The 21,123-nt window shown below is 35.7% G+C and overlaps 1 protein-coding gene across 1 annotated transcript in view; it reads left to right on the top strand.

Moving 5' to 3' along the window:
* Window positions 1-21,123, top strand: part of NCAM2 (neural cell adhesion molecule 2) — a 251,778-nt gene that overhangs the window by 168,920 nt on the left and 61,735 nt on the right. The window contains exon 13 of the mRNA XM_068967942.1: window positions 17,631-17,750. Within this exon, the coding sequence (XP_068824043.1) occupies window positions 17,631-17,750 (120 nt within the window). The remainder of the gene's footprint in view (window positions 1-17,630; window positions 17,751-21,123) is intronic.

Below are 21,123 nucleotides of genomic sequence, written 5' to 3'. Positions count from 1 at the left end.
TAATTCAACAAAATTAATCCCATACACGTATTTCTTCAAATGCATTTTGCCATATTATGATGTTATCTAAGTTGTCACATTCCTAAATATATGAGGAATGTTCTATGTTATGTTGTGGTACCATTAAAAATAAAGAAATCATTAATATGTTTTTGCTACTTAAAAACTTCCTTATATATATATATATTTGGACCACCTCAGAACATAACCCTGAATGTAATGTGAGCATACTTTTAGGTCTTTTCTGTCTCTGCTTCTTTCAAACCATATACACAGTGGTTTATTTTAACTTTAAAAATGAATTTCCTTTTTTCCCTCTTATCTTTGTGTTTTTTTCTTTTGTGTGTATGTTCTTGAAATTCGTATCACTATATATTTTCTTTTGTTTTATGATATATTAGCAGATATCTTTCATAATCATTGAGCAAAGGGTTCGTGTGATCCAGTGACATGAATCTATGATAGCTAGTTCGTGTTTGAAATGCTGTAATATACCATTTCTCAACAAACTTCTTTGCCTACCACTTGTGATGAAATGGATCTAAAGGGGTTCTTTGGTTTGTTTGCTTGTTTTTGCTTAAATAACCTTCTAGTTTCTCAATAGCTAAAATATATTTTGACATCATTCCAAATTATACTTTACAGTTTTTATTCCAATGCTTCTTTGAATCTGTATTACTTGCAATTGCCTGAGCAAAACTTGATTTCCCTCCACATATACTATTCAATTTCACAATTTTAGAAATTATTTAAAATGATCATTAGTGTTAGCTCTAGCAGTGGCAACCCATTCCAGTACTCTTGCCTGAAAAATCCCATGGACAGAGGAGCCTGGTAGGCTACAGTCCATGGGGTCACTAAGAGTCGGATATGACTGAGCGTCTTCACTTTCACTTTTCACTTTCATGCATTGGAGAAGGAAATGGCAACCCACTGCAGTGTTCTTGCCTGGAGAATCCCAGGGACGGGGGAGCCTGGTGGGCTGCCGTCTACGGGGTCGCACAGAGTCGGACACGACTGAAGTGACTTAACAGCAGCAGCAGCAAACTGTTGCAGATTTTTAAAACTTAATAAGCTCCAGTACTTTTTTAAGATTCTCTTCAAGAAATACTTTTTATAATTCTACTCTTTCCAACATAAATATACCTAAAGAAAAGTGGCTATCATTTCTAAATGGCTATATTTCAGTGGTGAAAGGCATAAGAGAAACTAACTGCAAAAACCATCTGTCTATGTTACATGCAAGTGCAGTAAACTCTTATGAATTGCAAAGAAAGAAAGAAAAAAGTAATTCACAGTAATTTCATATTTTAACTGAAAGGAAATCTGTTCTAATTTGCATGTAGTGGAAGGACTTCTGTATGTTAAAATTCAAAACAAGAATATCTTGGACGATTTCAATTGTGCCTATAAAAAGAACTCAAACTAAATTACAAATTTATATATAATTGCAATCTTAATGAATTTAAACTATGTAGAACAAAGTTTAGAGGGAACTAAGCTAAGAGGAAAATTGCGTGAAATAGCAGTGTTAAGTAAAATTCCTTGTCTGCTAGAAATTTCCTCACATATGTCAGGATGAAGAGACAAATTCATACAAAATTCTGTACTCAGCCTTGTCTCTACTATAATGAGAGAGTTTTTATACAAATAAGTTTTTTAAATTTTTTATGTAAAATTAATGAGCTTTTGTGTGTGGTTATAATTTTATGAATCACAGAAATAAAGATTATGAAGAAATGGAATTAATATATACAGGAAAAATGTGGGGAGTGAGAAAAGAAACATGAATATTTCATGAATATTTTATAGGAATTTAATCCACAGGCGGATGAAAGTATCCATAGAGCCTAGAAACTTAAAAAAAATAGAACCAATTTCACTGCTCAAACATACAGTCTTCTGGATATGTTAGAATGCAGGGTAAATAAAGTCTTCACTGGAATATGGCTTACAAATTCTTATTAATTCAGTGAGCAATCCCTGTGGCCTAAGCATCATGATTATTTGGATAGTGAACTTAAACGATTGGGGCCTTCAGAAGACATCTAAATTTTGTTCCCCTAAACTTTTTGAAATCATGCGCCAAAATATTTCACTCTGTTAAAATTATCTGATTTTTATTATTAAAATATATTATAATGAACAGTGTTTTTCTATTATTGTTTATAAATATACTGATAGTTTAAAGAGAGTATAGACCTTTACTTTTATAAACTAAATGGCTCAAGATTCTTCTGTTGGAAAGGTTCTAATGCCTTCTTCTATAGTACCATCCTCCTAAGGAGGATGAACACCTTGGACTATCATTAGAAGTGATTTCAGAGACTGACACTGCTCTGCTTCTCAGCAATTTAATATCACCTGTGGACCATGGAGATAATGTTCTTATTTTGTCTTACTGCTGCTATCTCATGTCCTCCAGTTTTCTACATTAAGGTCTGATTAACATTTGAACTAATAGTGTTCTGCTTTGATTTTTGTCAATGTCATTTTAAAAAATCACTATTGCATATATCAGTGACATTAAAATAGGATGCTCACATTCCAAGATATGTAAAAGATCAGTCATTAGGGTGCATAAAAGTAATCTGAAAAATAATTCCATTTCTCCAATCGAATGATATAAAACATAATTCAAATAATCATATTTAGTAAATGATCAATAATACTATGTATACATATATACATATGCAAATATGTATTAGGTGTTTATGTGTGCTTCTTGTGTCTTTTCTTCTTAATCTCATAACATTCCCTCAAACAAACACTTGGCCCATCAAAACCAGTCCACTTGTTGTGCCAAACACACATTCTACTTTCTTTGGTCATGCTTGAATTTCACTCTTTTCTGTCCATCCTTCACATCCCAATATAAACTTGAACTTATTTGTAAAAATTTATTTCATTATCTTTGTAGAAATATTTTATATTCTTTTGCATATCTTTAATAAGTCTAGCTTATACCAGTCTCTGCCTGCCAGCTAATTACCTCATAATATAAATATTAAGACATGAATCGTCTTTCCATCTTGACCACACATTTGAGAACTTGTATACCATAATGTGTGAACCTATCAATATTCCATATCACCTAAGATGAATTAATGCATCATGTAATTACTGTTTGTTTATAATAAAATAAAATTATGTTATTAACTATTTCCAAAACTTCTGCCAATGTGGCTCAGATGGTAAGGAGCCTGTCTGCAATGTGGAAGACCCGGGTTTGATCCCTGGGTTGGGAAGATTCCCTGGAGAAGGAAATGGCAACCAACTCCAGTATTCTTGTCTGGAGAATTCCATGGACAAAGGGGCTTGGTGGGCTATTGCCCATGGGGTCACAAAATGTCAGACAAAACTGAGCAACTAACACTTTCACTTTTCATGAAAATGAATTATAATAAATAAAACCACTTAAGCAAGTTGGTTGTTTCATCTTGCTTTGCAGTTTCTATTGACTACACAGGCTCTTCTGGCAACTAATGCTATGTACTTATCCATCCTATAAAACCTAATTCAATTTATATTAATAAATTGTCATGCCACCTACTAAGATTTTTAAAATATATATTATAGGATTTTAAAATATTAGACATATTTAAAGTATAGACATAGTAGACTATTGAGAAAATTGAGGTAGTTGTTTACCTTCCTCTAAAACGTGGGCTAGAAGTGAAGTCAAGTGAAAGTCACTCGGTCGTGTCCGACTCTTTGCGACCCCATGGACTATACAATCCATGGAATTCTCCAGGCCAGAATACTGGAGTGGGTAGCCTTTCCCTTCTCCAGGGAATCTGTCCATCGCAAGGATCAAACCAAGTCTCCTGCACTGCAGGCGGATTTTTTACCAACAGAGCTATCAAGGAAGCCTTAAAAAGTGGTTTTAATTATTCCTAATTTTCCTCCCATATGTGAAGATGCCTTCATATCATATATGAAGATGCCTCTTCATACAAAGGCATCATTAAACCACTGAATGACATGTGCTGCTGCTATTGGCTCACTTATCATTAGAGAAGCAAGGAAATCTTAGTGATAGATCATGCCTGTGCATAATTTGGTGATTTTGCCATGTCAAGGGTCAGCATGTTTGTCACATGGCAGAAAAATGAATGTATTCCACAAAGCTGCTTTCACTTGTAATGTTTTGCCAACGATCTTTTTTTTTGTTTGTTTAATTTTTATTTATTATTATTATTTTTTTTTTACTTTACAATATTGTATTGGTTTTGCCACACATCAACATGAAAGATCTTGATTTCCACAACAGATCCCTGATTTGACACAGAAACACATGAAAATAACTTTTTATTTTATTTTATTTTTTTAATATAAATGTATTTATTTTAATTGGAGGCTAATTACTTTACAGTATTGTATTGGTTTTGCCATACATCAGCATGAATCTGCCACTGGTGTACACATGTTCCCCATCCTGAAACCCCCTCCCTGTACCATCCCTCTGGGTCATCCAAGTGTACCAGCCCTGAACATCCTGTATCTTGCATCGAACCTGGACTGGAAATTCATTTCATATATGGTATTATACATGTTTCAATGCCATTCTCCCAAATCATCCCACCCTCTCCCTCTCCCTCTCCCACAGAGTCCAAAAGACTGGTCTCTACATCTGTGTCTCTTTTGCTGTCTTGCATACAGGGTCATCATTACCATCTTTCTAAATTCCATATATATGTGTTAGTATACTGTATTGGCGTTTTCCTTTCTGGCTTACTTCACTCTGTATAATAGGCTACAGTTTCATCCATCTCATTAGAACTGATTCTAATGTATTCTTTTTAATGGCTGAGTAATACTCCATTGTGTATATGTACCACTGCTTTCTTATCTGTTTATCTGCTGATGGACATCTAGGTTGCTTCCATGTCCTGGCTATTAGAAACAGTGCTGCAATGAACATTGGGGTACACATGTCTCTTTCAATTCTGGTTTCCTCAGTGTGTATGCCCAGCAGTGGGATTGCTGGGTCAGAAGGCAATTCTATTTCCAGTTTTGTAAGGAATCTCCACACTGTTCTCCGTAGTGGCTGTACTAGTTTGCATTCCCACCAACAGTGTAAGAGGGTTCCCTTTTCTCCACACCCTCTCCAGCATTTATTGTTTGTAGACTTTTGGATTGCAGCCATTCTGACTGGCGTGAAATGGTACTTTATTGTGGTTTTGATTTGCATTTCTCTGATAATGAGTGACGTTGAGCATCTTTTCATGTGTTTGTTAGCCATCTGAATGTCTTCTGTAGAGAAATGTCTATTTAGTTCTTTGGCCCATTTTTTGATTGGGTCGTTTATTTTTCTGGAATTGAGCTGCAGGTGTTGCTTGTATATTTTTGAGATTAATTCTTTGCCAGTTGCTTCATTTGCTATTATTTTCTCGCATTCTGAAGGCTGTCTTTTCACCTTGCTTATAGTTTCCTTTGTTGTGCAGAAGATTTTTATTTTAATTAGGTACCATTTGTTTATTTTTGCTTTTATTTCCAATATTCTGGGAGGTGGGTCATAGAGGATCCTGCTGTGATATATGTCAGAGAGTGTTTTGCCTATGTTCTCCTCTAGGAGTTTTATAGTTTCTGGTCTTACATTTAGATCTTTAATCCATTTTGAGTTTATTTTTGTGAATGATGTTAGAAAGTGATCTAGTTTCATTCTTTTACAAGTGGTTGACCAGTTTTCCCAGCACCGGTTGTTAAAGAGATTGTCTTTTCTCCATTGTATATTCTTGCCTCCTTTGTCAAAGATAAGTTGTCCATAGGTGCATGAATTTATCTCTGGTTGTATAACTTATGTGCAGCATTATATTTTACAAAGGTATACAATATAGTGATTCATGACTTTTAAAGGTTATAACTCATTAATACATGCTATTAAATATTAGCTATATTCCTTGTGTTGTGTAATGTATTTTTTATACAAAGTATTTTATACTTCTTAATCACCTATCCTTTTATTGGTCCTCACCCTTCGTTCTCCCCATTGATAACCACTAGCTGTTCTTTATATCTGTGGGGCTGTGCCTCTTTCATTGTATTCACTAATATGTTGTGATTTTTGTGTTCCACTATCAGTGCTGTCATGCAATATTTGCCTTTCTCTAGTCTGACATATTTCAATCAGCATAATACCCTCCAAGTCCATCCATGTTGCTGTATATAGCAAGTTTTCATTTTTTATGACTGAGTAGTATTTCAATGTGTGTGTGTGTGTGTGTGTGTGTGTGTGTGTGTGTGTGCACCACATCTTCTTTATCCATTCACCTGTTAATGAACACTTATGTTGCTTCCATATCTTGGCAACTGTAAATAATGTTGCTATGAATATTGAAGTGCATGTATCTTTTCTAATTATAGTTTTGGGGGTTTTTTCTGCCATATTCCTAGGAGTGGATACTGGGTCATATGGAATTTCTAGTTTTAGTTTTATGAGAAACCATCAGTAATCAAAATGCTATGGTACTGGCATGAAACAGATATATAAACCAATGGAATAGGGTAGAGACCTCAAAAATAAACCCACACATTTATGGTCAGTTAATCTATGACAAAGGAGGCAAAAATATTCAATGGAGAAAACAAAATTTCTTTAGCAAGTGGTTCTGGGAAAACTGGACAGCTACCTGTAAAAGAATGAAATTAGAACACTTCCTAACACCATACACAAAACTAAACTCAAAATGGATTAAAGACCTAAATGTGAGGCAACCACTATAAAACTCTTACAAGAAAACAAGCAGAATATTCTTTGGCATAAATCACAGCAAGATCCTTTTTGACCCATTTCCCACAGTAATGAAAATATAAACAAATAAGACCTAATTAAACTTAAAAGCTTTGTATAGCAAAGGAACCCACAAAGAAGATGAAAGGACAACCCTCAGAATGGGAGTAATATTTGCAAATGAAGTAATTGGCAAAGGATTAATCTCCAAAATATACAACAACCTCATGCAGCTTCCTATTAAAAAAAAAAAAAAAAAAAAAAACACAAAAACAGCAAGTAACCCAGTCAAAAATGGGTGGAGGACCTAAACAGACATTTCTCCAAATAAAATATACAAATGGCCAACAAACACATGAAAAAATGCTCAACGTTTCTCATTATTAGAGAAATGCAGAGCAAAACTACAATGAGGTATGGTCATACACTTGTCTGAATGGCCATTTTCAAAAAATCTACAAACAATAAACATTGGTGAGGGTGTGGAACAAAGGGAATTCTCTTGCACTGTTGGTGAGAATGTAAATTGATACAACTACTATGGATACAACTATGGAGAACATTGTGGAGGTTCCTTTAAAAACTAAAAATACCGTATGAGCCAGCACTCGTACTAAGGAACATATATCCTGAGCAAGCCATAATTCAAAAAGAAATGTACACAAATCAAAAATAGCAAGCAATTGATTAGAAATGAAGGGGATATCTGAATTCAGTGTGGAGAAAAGCAAAGCCTCTCTAGGGAAAATTTTGAATATTAATATGAGTTTAAAATAATAGTATATAACTTCCTTGAATATGGAGGAATAAAGAATTTAGAAAAATTAAAAACTCTGGGGGAGACAAACTCCCCAAGCTGCACATGGTGAATAGATTCAGAATCTTGCTCACTTTCTGGGGGGATTTTCTGGATTGTCTTGTGGTTTGGTGTGTGGATAAATAAGAACATAAATGATAGAATAAGATCAGTTCATTCCTCATTATTTGGAAATGTGTCTAGGAACCTTGGTATATAAGGTTATATATATGGTATATAAACTAAATTAATTTAGTGTTTTAAAAATACATAAAACTGAAAGAACAAGTTTCCCAAAATGGACCGTAAGCAGAAGGAAATGTATTTTTTCCTGCAGTGAGAAACTTAAGAACTCTTAATAATCAGATTGTTCAATCTGACTTTATTCTGAATCTTTCATTATTGCATCTTACTGTAATCGTAATATGTTCCTGTGAACTATAGGAAAAATCACTGAGTTGTGTCCATCTTACAGTGCTGAGACTATGTGAAGATCATCAGTATGGATTTACATTGTTTATTCTAGTGAGAATCCAGAAATACATGCATGTCTGTATGCTAAGTCGCCTCAGTTGTGTCCAACTGTCTGCAAAACTATGGACTGTAGCCCACCAGGCTCCTCTGTCCATGGGATTCTCCAGGCAAGAATACTGGAGTGGGTTTTCTTGCCCTCCTCCAGGGAATCTTCCTGTCCTTGGGATTGGACCCACATCTTACATCTCCTGCATTGGCAGGAGGGTTCTTTAACACTAGGTCCACATTGGAAAGCCCTAGAAATACATAACCAAGTAAAATATTCTGAGAAATAAGTTTTTCCTTCTAATAGCTTAAATCTTGGAAGAAAAGTATATGCAAAATTACTCTTTGTATAGTTTTTACTTTTATATGTAATTAATGTCTTTGGGTGAAAGTGAAAGTCAGTCAGTCGTGTCTGATTCTTTGTGACCCCATGGACTACATAGTTCATGGAATTCTCCAGACCAGATTACTGGAGTGGGTAGCCTTTCCCTTCTCCAGGTGATCTTCCCAACCCAGGAATTGAACACAGGTCTCCCACATTGCAGGTGGATTCTTTACCAGCTGAGCCACAGGGGAAGCCCAAGGATACTGGAGTGGGTACCCTATCCCTTCTCCAGTGAATCTTCCTGACCCAGGAATCAAACTGGGGTCTCCTGCATTACAGGTGGATTTTTTACCAGTTGAGTTATCAGGGGAGCCCCATGTCTTTGAGAGAGGATACATTTTCCTCACTTTTGAGTTTATGAGGACTTTTTGGATTCCTTGGTTGCAGTGATTTTCTGAACTCTGATTTTACAGTCTAAGATGCAAGCGTGGGACAATGCAAAGCTTTAAGATAGAATCCACACTTTGCTACTTCTTGACTGTTTGATCCTCTGAGCCCGCATTTATATATCTGTGAAATGAAGGATACAACAGATCTGGACTTGTCTAGGTATACAATGATATATCATCAAATAGAATTTGAGTGGTGGATTCTTTGAAAAAACAAAACATTTTATTTGAGGAAGTAAAATGTTCTTTAAATGTTCAGTAATGCAAGAATAAATTGAATAAACTAGGGATCTAGGATAACAAGTGTAGATTTAGAAAATGTCTGTTTAGGATCAGTTTTTAAGTAAGCTTTTATTTAGCATATGTTTTAAAATGTTAATTCAAAACCTCTTTATTGCCTTCTCATTATGCATTTGAAATATGTAGGCTCTGTGAGGGCAAGAGACAATGCATACAATATGTGTGCTATGAATTCTGGCCATAAGAATCTTACAATAGAAAGCTTCTCTCAGTAAAGCATTCAGAATCCAAAGTAGAAGGCATAATTGATAACATAAAAAATATGTATAAATGCTATTCAATTCAGTTCAGTCACTCAGTTGTGTCCAACTCTTTGAGACCCCATGGACTGCAGCACACCAGGCTTCCCTGTTCATCAACAACTCCTAGAGCTTGCTCAAACTCATGTCCATTGAGTTGGTGATGCCATCCAACCATCTCTTCCTCTGTTGTCCCCTTCTCTTCCTACCTAGTCTTTCCCAGCATCAGAGTCTTTTCCAGTTTGTCAGTTCTTTGCATCAGGTGGCCAAAATATTGGAGCTTCAGCTTCAGCATCAGTCCTTCCAATGAATATTCAGGACTGATTTCCTTTTGGATTGACTGGTTGGATCTCTTTGTAGTCCAAGGGACTCTCAAGAATCTTCTCCAACACCACAGTTCAAAAGCATCCATTTTTAGGCACTCAGCTTTGTTTATAGTCCAACTCTCACATTCATATATGACTACTAGAAAAAACATAGCTTTGACTAGACAGACTTAATAACATTTATTAAGAGGTTAAATAGCTAAAATGTGGCTTTGAGTTTTTATAGCCCTGGTGCAGAGAGGGACATTTAGTTACAAAAGCTTTAACTTCAGCTCCTAAATCCTTCCCCCCGCAAAAAAGGAGAAAAACAAAAAAGTTTATAACATAAAAAAGTAATTTTGTTTAGATATTTTGGGAAATTAGCATATTTGTGAATGAAAAAAAATAATATTCTGATTACTTTTAGTTATTCAAGATACTTCTCATGGGTATTTTATAAAAAAATATTAATTTAGATTATAGAAGAAAATTTTTGGTAATTATTTATCTATCATCATTTATATACTAAGTGGATCCTAAAGAAAATCAGTCAAACTCCATTAGATGAATAATTTCTATGTGATAAGAAGTATTATATTTTAAATGTAAAAATTATGAACAGTTTATGAAAATAATTTTGGTGAAACTGTTCTTTATTTTAAACAAGGTTTTAGCAAAAAGTATATTTCAAGGAGAAGCTATTTAATTCAAGACAATTGTTAAATTGTTTTATTGTTTTTATGCATTGTTTATGCTCACAGTGAAAAAGAACATGAAAGGCAGTACAGGAAAGAAGAAACTTAAATAAATTCAGAAATGATGAGCTGTGGTTTTAAAATAGTGTCATCAATATATTGTTTTAGTTAAAGCCCAACACAAATTGTACATGATTATATAATTTTTCTTTCTACTCTTCATCAAGGAATATATTCATTTTAATCATTTATTATAAATAATATATCCCTAAACTTATTTATATTAATAGTATATATAGTTATATCTGTACATGCTCAGTCATGTCCAACTCTTTGCAACCCCATAGCCCACCAGACCCCTCTGTCCATGGAATTTCCCAAGTAAGAATATTGGAGTAGGTTGCCATTTCCTGCACCAGGGAATCTTCCCGAACCTGGGATCAAACCCACATATCTGTCTCTTGCATTGACAGATAGGTTCTTTACTGCTGTGTCACCTGGGAAGCCCATAGTATGTATTTAAACAACTTATATATTATGACCTATAAAAATCTTTAAGATAGTTTTAAAAAGTGAGATCATATTCTTTTGCAACTGATGGAATCTTTAAAGACTATATAATTTGTGCAAAAATAAAATGTATACTTTCAAGAGTACATGAAAATATAGTTGAACTGAGATGAGTATTTGCATAAACCGCTTAAGAAAACTTGAAGACATTTTACATTAATAATGAATAATCCCAACATATTATTTTCATGTATGTAAAGAATAACTGAGGTCAAAATTATGCATTATGGAAATAAATGTTAAAACATTACTTTTATTTTTATTCAAACCTGTTGTAAACTTCTGCAGAAAGGAGTAAGAGAATTTTCTCTCTCCAAAAAAAGCTATCTTGTCTTGTTTCTCATTTTAACTGTTTTCACAACAAAACTTGAATCTCAGATGAGGAACCCTGGGGATTTCATTATATTTACAGATTTATCTGAGGAGATTAAGAGCAGGTGAAATTTGGCATGATCAGTTCCATCCTAGACAAGCTTTGTGATTGTTCATGGCTATCTGATGTTTTCCAAGTTTGTGATAACCTGAACAGTTCTATGTTAGATGGATGATACAGCAGTTCCACACCAAGGGAGTCCTTGTCTCTACATTGAATGAGCCATGGACAAAAAACCCATGGAGAGATCTGGGGTTTAAGAGAGTGAAGAGAGTCAGGTTAAATTTTCATCTAACTTTAGACTTTTGCTAAACCTAATTAGTTTGTAAATATTAATATGTAATTTACCTCACTCTGAGAGTTGTAAATATTCAGTAGCCTCTGCTTCTCTTGACAGCCAAAGGGAGGAACTGACAATCCATTTTCTAAACAAACAAAATATATTTTGTTCAACTTCTTTTAATAAAACTCAATTCCCTTCTTAGAGAATACAAATCAAATTTTTCTCTCTAGTGATATCATTTCCATACTTGTAAAAATAATGTTTAAAAAGTTCTTTTTTCCTTTCATTTTTCAGTTAAAATGTCACTGTTTTTTAGTGTATCTCAATACATTATTGCCATGTATTTGCTGAACTCTTTACATTTATAGCCAGATAACAAAATGGCCATTTATAAAACACAGTTACATTTAAATCAATCAGAAACATTACATTAATGAGAGAAACCAGCGTTTTTATAGAACTTGCCCTTGTTGCCATGTCAAAGGAGAATTCATGGTTGTTTATAATTTTCAGAAGAATTGCATTATGGTTCTAAATCAGCATGAATATAACTATGAAAGACTTAAATGTTTGCCATTTGTCCTTAGAGAACTTTTAGTGGTTTGTAATCTAGACCTACTTTCACCTAATTTTTGAGTTTGAATTTTGAATAAATTATAGAGAAAGAACCCATCCCACACCTTAGTTTGTGGTTCTGTTATTCTATTGTATGGACACATTGGGGAAAAGAAAGTCTTTCATTAACTAACTTCATAATTTGAGTGGCTCTATTATAGAGTACAAGGTCTTTGTATTTCAAGTGGTGGTTTGCTTTCAAGCCCTACCTTGTGTATTCAGAAACCTTATGTTTGATAATACATCAGTAAATTATGGACAATTTAACATATATATCCTCCCATTTAAGAAAGACAAGTCAAATTACAGACACAGGCTTTGCCTCCCCTGAATCCTTAGCTTTCCCTCGCTTTAAATGAGCCCCAACTTACGGAGTTCTTTCAATTTCACACAGTAATCCTTATGTTCACACAATGTTAATAAGCCTCATAATAAGGGTTATTGTACCAAAACCTTTAGAGTCAGAACTCAAAAACAGACTGACTTCTTGTATATAAACTTTATAAAACTGGCTTCAACCGGTTTACTTCCATGTCGTTCCCCTGTAATTTGCAAAGTCCTCTATAAAAGGCCTCCCCCTCTGCTTTACCTTTAGCCCAGTGTTATAATAACTGCTCACCATCATTGTGCCCTCGTTGCTTCTCTCCTCCTCAAATTGCTCTGCTGTGAAATTCAGTTATCAGAAAAGAGTCTTAGCACAGAAAACAAAAATATTAATAAGAGCAACATGGATAAAATCAATTGTGAATTGATCATCCTGTGATTCAAGAAATGAGTCTCCCTGTGGCAGAAGTAGAGAGGTACTCAAAGTGCCTCACGGTCTCTAAGAAATATGACAATCCAAGCCAGAAAGAGCTTTTACTCAAATCATTCAGATCATTCACGTAGGGTACCTTTTTTTAATGTGTGTAGTTATGGGATGGGTAGTGGGAGATGGGCTTCAAGTATTTAATCCAAGTAATATCAGCTTTTTCCTTAATTTGATATGCTCTGATTCTTTGATAACACTATTGTTATTCATTTATAATCTAAAAAGATGAATAGTCTGACCTCCAGGCTTCTGAAGAAATGACAAGTTGTATTTGGAATTAAAATTGTGTGATTTAAATTCTGTTGCGTTTCTTGTTTGTATAAAGACAAACAACTGAATATAAGCATTACCAGTTCCTCACAGCTGTGTTAGTCAAACTTGTGATTTTAAAACAATGGTAAAGGAATTCCCTGGTAGTCCAGTGGTTAAGACTTCATGCTTCCCCTGCAGGTGGTATGGCTTGGATTGCTGGCCAGGGAATTAAGATCCTCTTGCCGTGGAGTGCAGCCAAAAATAAATAAATAAAACAATGGTAAGCGGCTGCATCTTTACATCATAGAATATGAAGAGCATATTGTGTACCAAAGTTGTCTGTAGCAGTAAAAGCATCTATGGCAAGCTCTCCTATATTCTTGTATAGTATACTATGTATATAGATTATATGTGTAAATGTTTATAGGTATCACTATGACTGTAGCCCACCAGGCTCCTCTGTCCGTGGTGTTCTCCAGGCAACAATGGAATAGAGTGGGTAGCATCCCCTTAGCCAGGGGTCTTTCCCACCAGGGATCAAATCTGGGTCTCCTGCAATGCAGGCAGATTCTTTACCATCTGAGCCACCTGGGAAGTCCAATCTACACCTATTTTCAACTAATTTTTTATACTTTTGTCTCTATAAAACTTAATAAAATTGTTTTGATTTAGAAGTTGAGATGAAAAACTCAGCCCTAAGACCTGGTTGAACCTCAGTCAGTGGTGGAATCATATCCAGAGCCATGGGACTTCTTTCATGCATCTAAAGCCTGCATCACTAAGTGTCTTATTACAAATGTTATTACAACCTGGCTAGTTTCTGCACTAGTCTCTCATAAGTCTCCATGCTACAAACACAAACTACTCTGTGACATTACTGATTGTCCAAGGGCCCCTGCATTTTTGTTACAACCCCTGAAAACTAAACTCACTTTTATAAAGCATTAATCTCTGCAGGTCTAGCTTACTTTGATTTTGAACGTGTTAGTTGCTCAGTCATGTCCAACTCTTTGCAGTCTCATGGACTGTAGCCTGCCAGATCTGTCATGGAATTCTCCAGGTAGAATACTGGAATGGGTCACCATTCCCTTCTCCAGGGTATCTTCCTCACCCAGGGATCGAACTTGGGTCTCCTGCATTGCAGGCAGATTATTTTTCAACTGAGCCACTGGGGAAGTCCCACTTTGATTTTAAATTTGCTATATTTTTAGCTTATTAAATGATAAAATATGATACAATTTTAACTTTTAAATTCCTTCTTATGCAGATCTTGAGCAGAAGCTTTCTCTCTTAAACTCAGTGGGACTCGAAGTTCTTAGCATTTCAGCTGCCTAACTCTTAGTTTGAGTCCTTCTCCATTTCCATGACCAGTTTCATCTCCCACTAACCATTTCTTTATTGCAAATGAATTCTTTTTCTTGGGCTGATATTTCTCTGAAGCCAGCTCACCAGCCGACTGTGTTTGGGTTTCCTAAAAAATCGTTTCAGAAGTAACTGAATTCAAGGCTGACTTTCCAATTTATCCTTGCAGCTTCTAATCAGTTGGATTCCCCTGCTAATCTGGTTTTTCTCAGTTGGCCTCCTTTAACTTTGACACTGTGTGTTTTCATCTGAAGTTTTCACAAGGCTGTGTGCTCTCTAAAGCAAGTGCAGTTTTCTTACCCAGTAGAGAAAATGAGAAATAAAAATGGAAATTTCATTATGGAAAATGTATTCTTTTGAATGATTTTGAAACATCTATACTGGATTAATATCTGTCTGGTTGATATCTTAACCATATTTTTGCCATTAACATTTACCTAGTATATATGATGATATTGGAGAAAAGAAGGGAGCACAAGAAGTATCAAATTCTCTAAGTATATTCATTTAACCTAAAATGAAAAATGTCATCTAGTGAATATATATTATAATGTAATTATCAAAAACAGGTTAATAAACTATATTGGGATTTTATTCAGTTTGTCTCATTTTCAGTCATTGTTCATGTTAATAGTCTTACAAATATGTGCCTGATTACTCGTGATTTAATCTTTTATGATTGATTATATTTTCTATTATGAATTGATCATTTGACTTTGAGGTTTTCCCACTGGCATAACAGTGAAGAATCCACCTGCAATGCAGGAGACACAGGAGATGCAGGTACAAGCCCTGAGTGGGGAGGAGAAAACAGCAACCCACTCCTGTATTCTTACCAGGAAAATCCCATGGAAAAATCCCATGGACAAAGGAGGCTGGCTGGCTACAGTCCATGGGGTCACAAAGAGTCAGACACAACCGAGTGACTGAGCACATTTGACTGCACATTTGACTTTAAGTTATTATGTAAACCAGACATAACTTCCTTTTGATTGGTCATCAAGGCATTTCCACATCTACTTTTTAATGTTTACTCTGTTTAGCAAAAGCAGTAAGGATAGAGGCAGCTATGGAATTTTATTAGTTCCACCAAAGGTATTTGTAAAGATGCAAAATTTTGAAATCTGCAAATGTATTTAAAACCTGCTGGCAAATTAAAAGGACTGTCATGACCCAGGGAATATTTCTGATAAAATTGTATATGCCTGTACTTTTTCAGATTCTTTCTTCTCCTTTGTGTTGTGTTGTATCCAGAGCTGGTATGGTAAATACTCAAGAAGAAATTCAGAGAGAAATATGAGAGATGACAGGCTTCAAGCTAGCATTAAAATAATTTGATTTGATTTGAGGTTATCAAGCAAATGATCCACTTTTACAATCATCGGCTGAATGACACTTCTTTGACATGACTCAAATATCTTATACTGGAGATCAGACTTCTAAATATTGAATTTCATATCTCCAATAAACTCTATACCACTCACCTATATATTGATTGATTGATATTGAATATTTTATTGTGGCTTATGTATAAGAGGTTGGAGAAAGTCAGTCTGAGGTTCAACCAGAATATTAGTTCCAATGACTTATTCACAAGTAATATTTACAATGCAGGATTATGAATGCTGCAGCATTCCTCTGTTCTGCGGATTTCTGGTATAACATGAGGTTTGCTGGGAGTGGGTGTATTATGATTTGAAACATCCTAACATGAGAAACATCCTAACATGAGAAACGCTGGACTGGAAGAAACACAAGCTGGAATCAAGATTGCTGCAAGAAATATCAATAACCTCAGATTGCAGATGACACCACCCTTATGGCAGAAAGTGAAGAGGAACTAAAAAGCCTCTTGATGAAAGTAAAAGAAGAGAGTGAAAAAGTTGGCTTAAAGCTCAACATTCAGAAAACGAAGATCATGGCATCCGGTCCCATCACTTCAAGGGAAATAGATGGGGAAACAGTGGAAACAGTGTCAGACTTTATTTTGGGGGGCTCCAAAATCACTGCAGATGGTGATTGCAGCCATGATATTAAAAGACGCTTACTCCTTAGAAGAAAAGTTATGACCAACCTAGATAGCATATTTAAAAGCAGAGATATTACTTTGCCAGCTAAGTTCCATCTAGTCAAGGCTATGGTTTTTCCAGTAGTCATGTATGGATGTGAGACTTGGACTGTAAAGAAGGCTGAGTGCCAAAGAATTGATGCTTTTGCACTGTGGTGTTGGAGAAGACTCTTGAGAGTGAGTCCCTTGGACTGCAAGGAGATCCAACCAGTACATTCTGAAAGAGATCAACCCTGGGATTTCTTTGGAAGGAATGATGCTAAAGCTGAAACTCCAGTACTTTGGCCACCTCATGCGAAGAGTTGCCTCATTGGAAAAGACTCTGATGCTGGGAGGGACTGGGGGCAAAAGAAGAAGAGGACAACAGAGGACAAGATGCCTGGATGGCATCACTGACTCAATGGACGCGAGTCTGAGTGAACTCCGGGAGTTGGTGATGGACAAGGAGGCCTGGCATGCTGCTATTCATGGGGTCGCAAAGAGTCGGACACAACTGAGTGACTGAGATGAACTGAACTGAACATGAAAGTACAAGATATAGATCATTAAATACACATCTTCGCTTTCATTAGGGTAGACAAAATATTTGAGATGCATTCAGTAAAGATGTTTTCTTTAAATCCTTTTTGTTCTTGAATATTGAAAAAATAAAAGAAAATATATTTTATTTTCTACTTTGTGAATGTAAGTATCATGAAAAAGGAACTATTAATTTTCTTCTTTGAAAGTTTTTGCATCTGGGTAAAAAGTTAAAATAGAGATGAAGAAGACAATTGCCCACAGATCATTTTCCATTTATGTATAGCTCTTACGCTTTTCAGATATTTCATGGAAAGATTAATTCAGTGATACTGTTCCACTCAACTTGATAATAGTTTGAATTGTTTTACTTATTAAAATGTTTTAATCATAGACATATCTTTTTTTTCTTTTAGCAATGGTTGTTTTGAGCAATCTGGAACCAAATACAACTTATGAAATCAGGGTTGCAGCTGTAAATGGAAAAGGACAAGGAGACTATAGTAAAATAGAAATTTTCCAAACATTACCAGTCCGTAAGTAATCTGTGTTTTGCTCTCTGTTGTCATTCTCTTCCTTGCAAACTTAAATGGGATACTAAAATACAGGGAGACATTTCAACACTTTGAGAAAGTGAATTATGTCTTTGTTGAAGTGGCTGCTGAAGATGGTGGCATGTCAGACTTACAAAAAATAACTTTGTTCTGAAGCAAGCAGAAAAAAGCACACTGCAATATATAGAGTAAATTTGTTCCCATCAGGAAAGTGTCTTACTTTTTCAGTCTGATTAATTAGATTGTAATGCTCAGTCTGTATTCAAAGAAAGAGTAGAAAAGTATCTGTGCAATAAAATTAACATTCTATTTTGCTGTAGCATTACCATTGGTTGTATTCCATGGATTACATAGACCCTAAGTATGAGAAAAAGGCACCACTAAATTAATTCATTGCAATGGTGACTGCAGGAAAAGAATAACTGCTGAAGCCCCCTTCTTATTACTATCCTGTTTTGTAGTGTTTAACTGCATTTAAAGAGACACATGTACCCCAGTGTTCATCACAGCACTGTTTATAATAGCCAGGACATGGAAACAACCTAGATGTCCATCAGCAGATGAATGGATAAGAAAGCTGTGGTACATACACACAATGGAGTATTACTCAGCCATTAAAAAGGATACTTTTGAATCAGTTCTAACGAGGTGGATGAAACTGGAGCCTATTATACAGAGTGAAGTAAGCCAGAAAGAAAAACACATATATAGTATACTAACACATATATATGGAATTTAGAAAGATGGTAATGATAACCCTGTATGTGAGACAGCAAAAGAGACACAGATGTATGGACCAATCTTTTGGATTCTGTGGGAGAGGGAGAGGGTGGGATGATTTGGGAGAATGGCATTGAAACATGTATACTGTCGTATAAGAAATGAATTGCCAGTCTATGTTCGATACAGGATACAGGATGCTTGGGGCTGGTGCATGGGGATGATCCAGAGAGATGATATGGGGTGGGAGGTGGGAGGGGGTTCAGGATTGGAAACTCATGTACACCCGTTGGGGATTCATGTCAATGTATGGCAAAACCAATACAGTATTGTAAAGCAAAATAAATTAAAAATAAACATTTTAAAAAATAGTATAGATTTCCTTTATGTTGAATAAACTGTTAAAAAATATGAGAAAATTGAGTGTGACAAAGCAAACACCATTATATAATCTATGCATCAGTTCAGTTCAGTTGCTCAGTTGTGTCAGACTCTTTGTGACCTTTTGGACTGCTGTATGTCAGGCTTCTATATCCATCACCAACTCCCGAGCTTTCTCATGCCCATGTCCATTGAGGCGGTGATGCCATCCACCATCTCATCCTCTGTCATCCCTGTCTTCTCCTGCCTTCAATCTTTCCCAGCATCAGGATCTTTACCAATGAGTCAGTTCCTCGCATCAGGTGGCCAAAATATTGGAGTTTCAGCTTCAGCATTGGTCTTTCCAATGAATATTCAGGATTGATTTTCTTTAGGGTGGATTGCTTGGATCTCTTTGCAGTCCAAGGGACTCTCAAAAGTCTTTTTCAACACCACAGTTCAAAAGCATCAATTCTTCTCACATCCATACAAGACTACCAGAAAAACCATAGCTTTGACAAGACGGACCTTGCTGGCAAAGTAATATCTCTGCTTTTTAAAATGCTATCTAGGTTGTTCATGGCTTTTCTTCCAAGGAACAAGTGTCTTTTAATTTCATGGCTGCAGTCACAATCTGCAGTGATTTTGGAGCCCCCCAAAATAAGGTCTCTCACTGTTTTCATTGTTTCCCCACGAAGTGTTGGGACCAGATGCCATGATCTTAGTTTTCTGAATGTTGAGCTCAAAGCCAACTTTTTCACCTCCTCTTTGACTTTCATCCAGAAGCTCTTTAGTTCTTCACTTTCTGCCATGAGGGTGGTGTCATCTGGATATCTGAGGTTATTGATATTTCTCCTGGCAATCTTGATTCCAGCTTGTGCTTCATCCAGTCCATCATTTCTCATGATGTACTCTGCATATAAGTTAAATAATCTGGGTGACAATATACAGTCTAATCCTTTCTCAATTTAGAACCAGTCTATTGTTCCATGTCCAGTTCTAACTCTTGCTTCTTGACCTGTATACAGATTTCAAAGGAGGCAGGTCAGGTGGTCTGGTATGCCCATCTGTTTTAGGATTTTCCACAGTTTGTCATGCTCCACATGGTCAAAGAACTTGGGGGAGTAAATAAAGCATAAGTAGATGTTTTTGTGGAAGTCTTTCACTTTTTTGATGATCCAACAGATGTTGGCAATTTGATCTCTGGTTCCTCTGGCTTTTCTAAATCCAGATTGAACATCTGGAATTTCCTGGTTCACATACTGTTGAAGTCTGGCTTGGAGAATTTTGAGCATTACTTTGCTATGTGTGTAAGATGAGTGTTATTGTGCGGTAGTTTGAACATTCTTTGGCTTTGCCTTTCTTTGGGATTGGAATGAAAACTGACCTTTTTCAGTCCTGTGGCCACTGCTGAGTTTTCCAAATTTGCTGGCATATTGAGTGCAGCACTTTCACAGCGTCATCTTTTAGGATTTGAAATGGCTCAACTGGAATTCCATCACCTTCACTAGCTTTGTTTGAATTCATGTTTCCTAAGGCCCACTTGACTTCACATTCCAGGATGTCTGGCTCTAGGTGAGTGATCACACCATCATGGTTATGTGTCATGAAGATCTTTTTTGTATAGTCCTTCTGTGTATTCTTGCCCCCTCTTCTTAACATTTTCTGTTTCTGTTAGGTCTATACCATTTCTGTCCTTTATTATGCCCATCTTTGCATGAAAAGTTCTCTTCGTATCTCTAATTTTCTTGAAGAGATCTCTAGTCTTTCTCATCCTATTGTTTTCCTCTATTTCTTACATTGATCACTGAAGAAGGCTTTCTTATCTCTCCTTGCTATTCTTTGGAACTCCGCATTCAAATGGGTATATCTTTTTTTTTTTTTTTTCTCCTTTGCCTTTTGCTTGTCTTGTTTTCTCAGCTATTTGTAAGATCTCCTCAGACAACCATTTGGCCTTTTTGCATTTCTTTTTCTTGAGGATGGTCTTGATCCCTGCCTCCTGTACAATGTCATGAACCTCCGTCCATAGTTCTTCAGGCACTCTGTCTATTAGATCTAATCCCTTGTATCCATTTGTCACTTCTACTGTATGATCATAAGGGATTTGATTTAGGTCATACCTGAATGGTCTAGTGGTTCTCCCTACTTTCTTCAATTTCAGTCTGAATTTAGCAATAAGGAGTTCATGATCTGAGCCACAGTCAGCTCCTGGTCTTGCTTTTGCTGACTGTATAGAGTTTCTCCATCTTTGGCTGTAAAGAATATAATAAATCTG

Source organism: Capricornis sumatraensis, chromosome 1 (assembly GCF_032405125.1).
Source record: "Capricornis sumatraensis isolate serow.1 chromosome 1, serow.2, whole genome shotgun sequence".
In the NCBI taxonomy this organism is placed as follows: domain Eukaryota; kingdom Metazoa; phylum Chordata; class Mammalia; order Artiodactyla; family Bovidae; genus Capricornis; species Capricornis sumatraensis.
The sequence above is the reverse complement of the archived record's forward strand: the minus strand, read 5'-3'. Positions and strand labels throughout refer to the sequence as shown.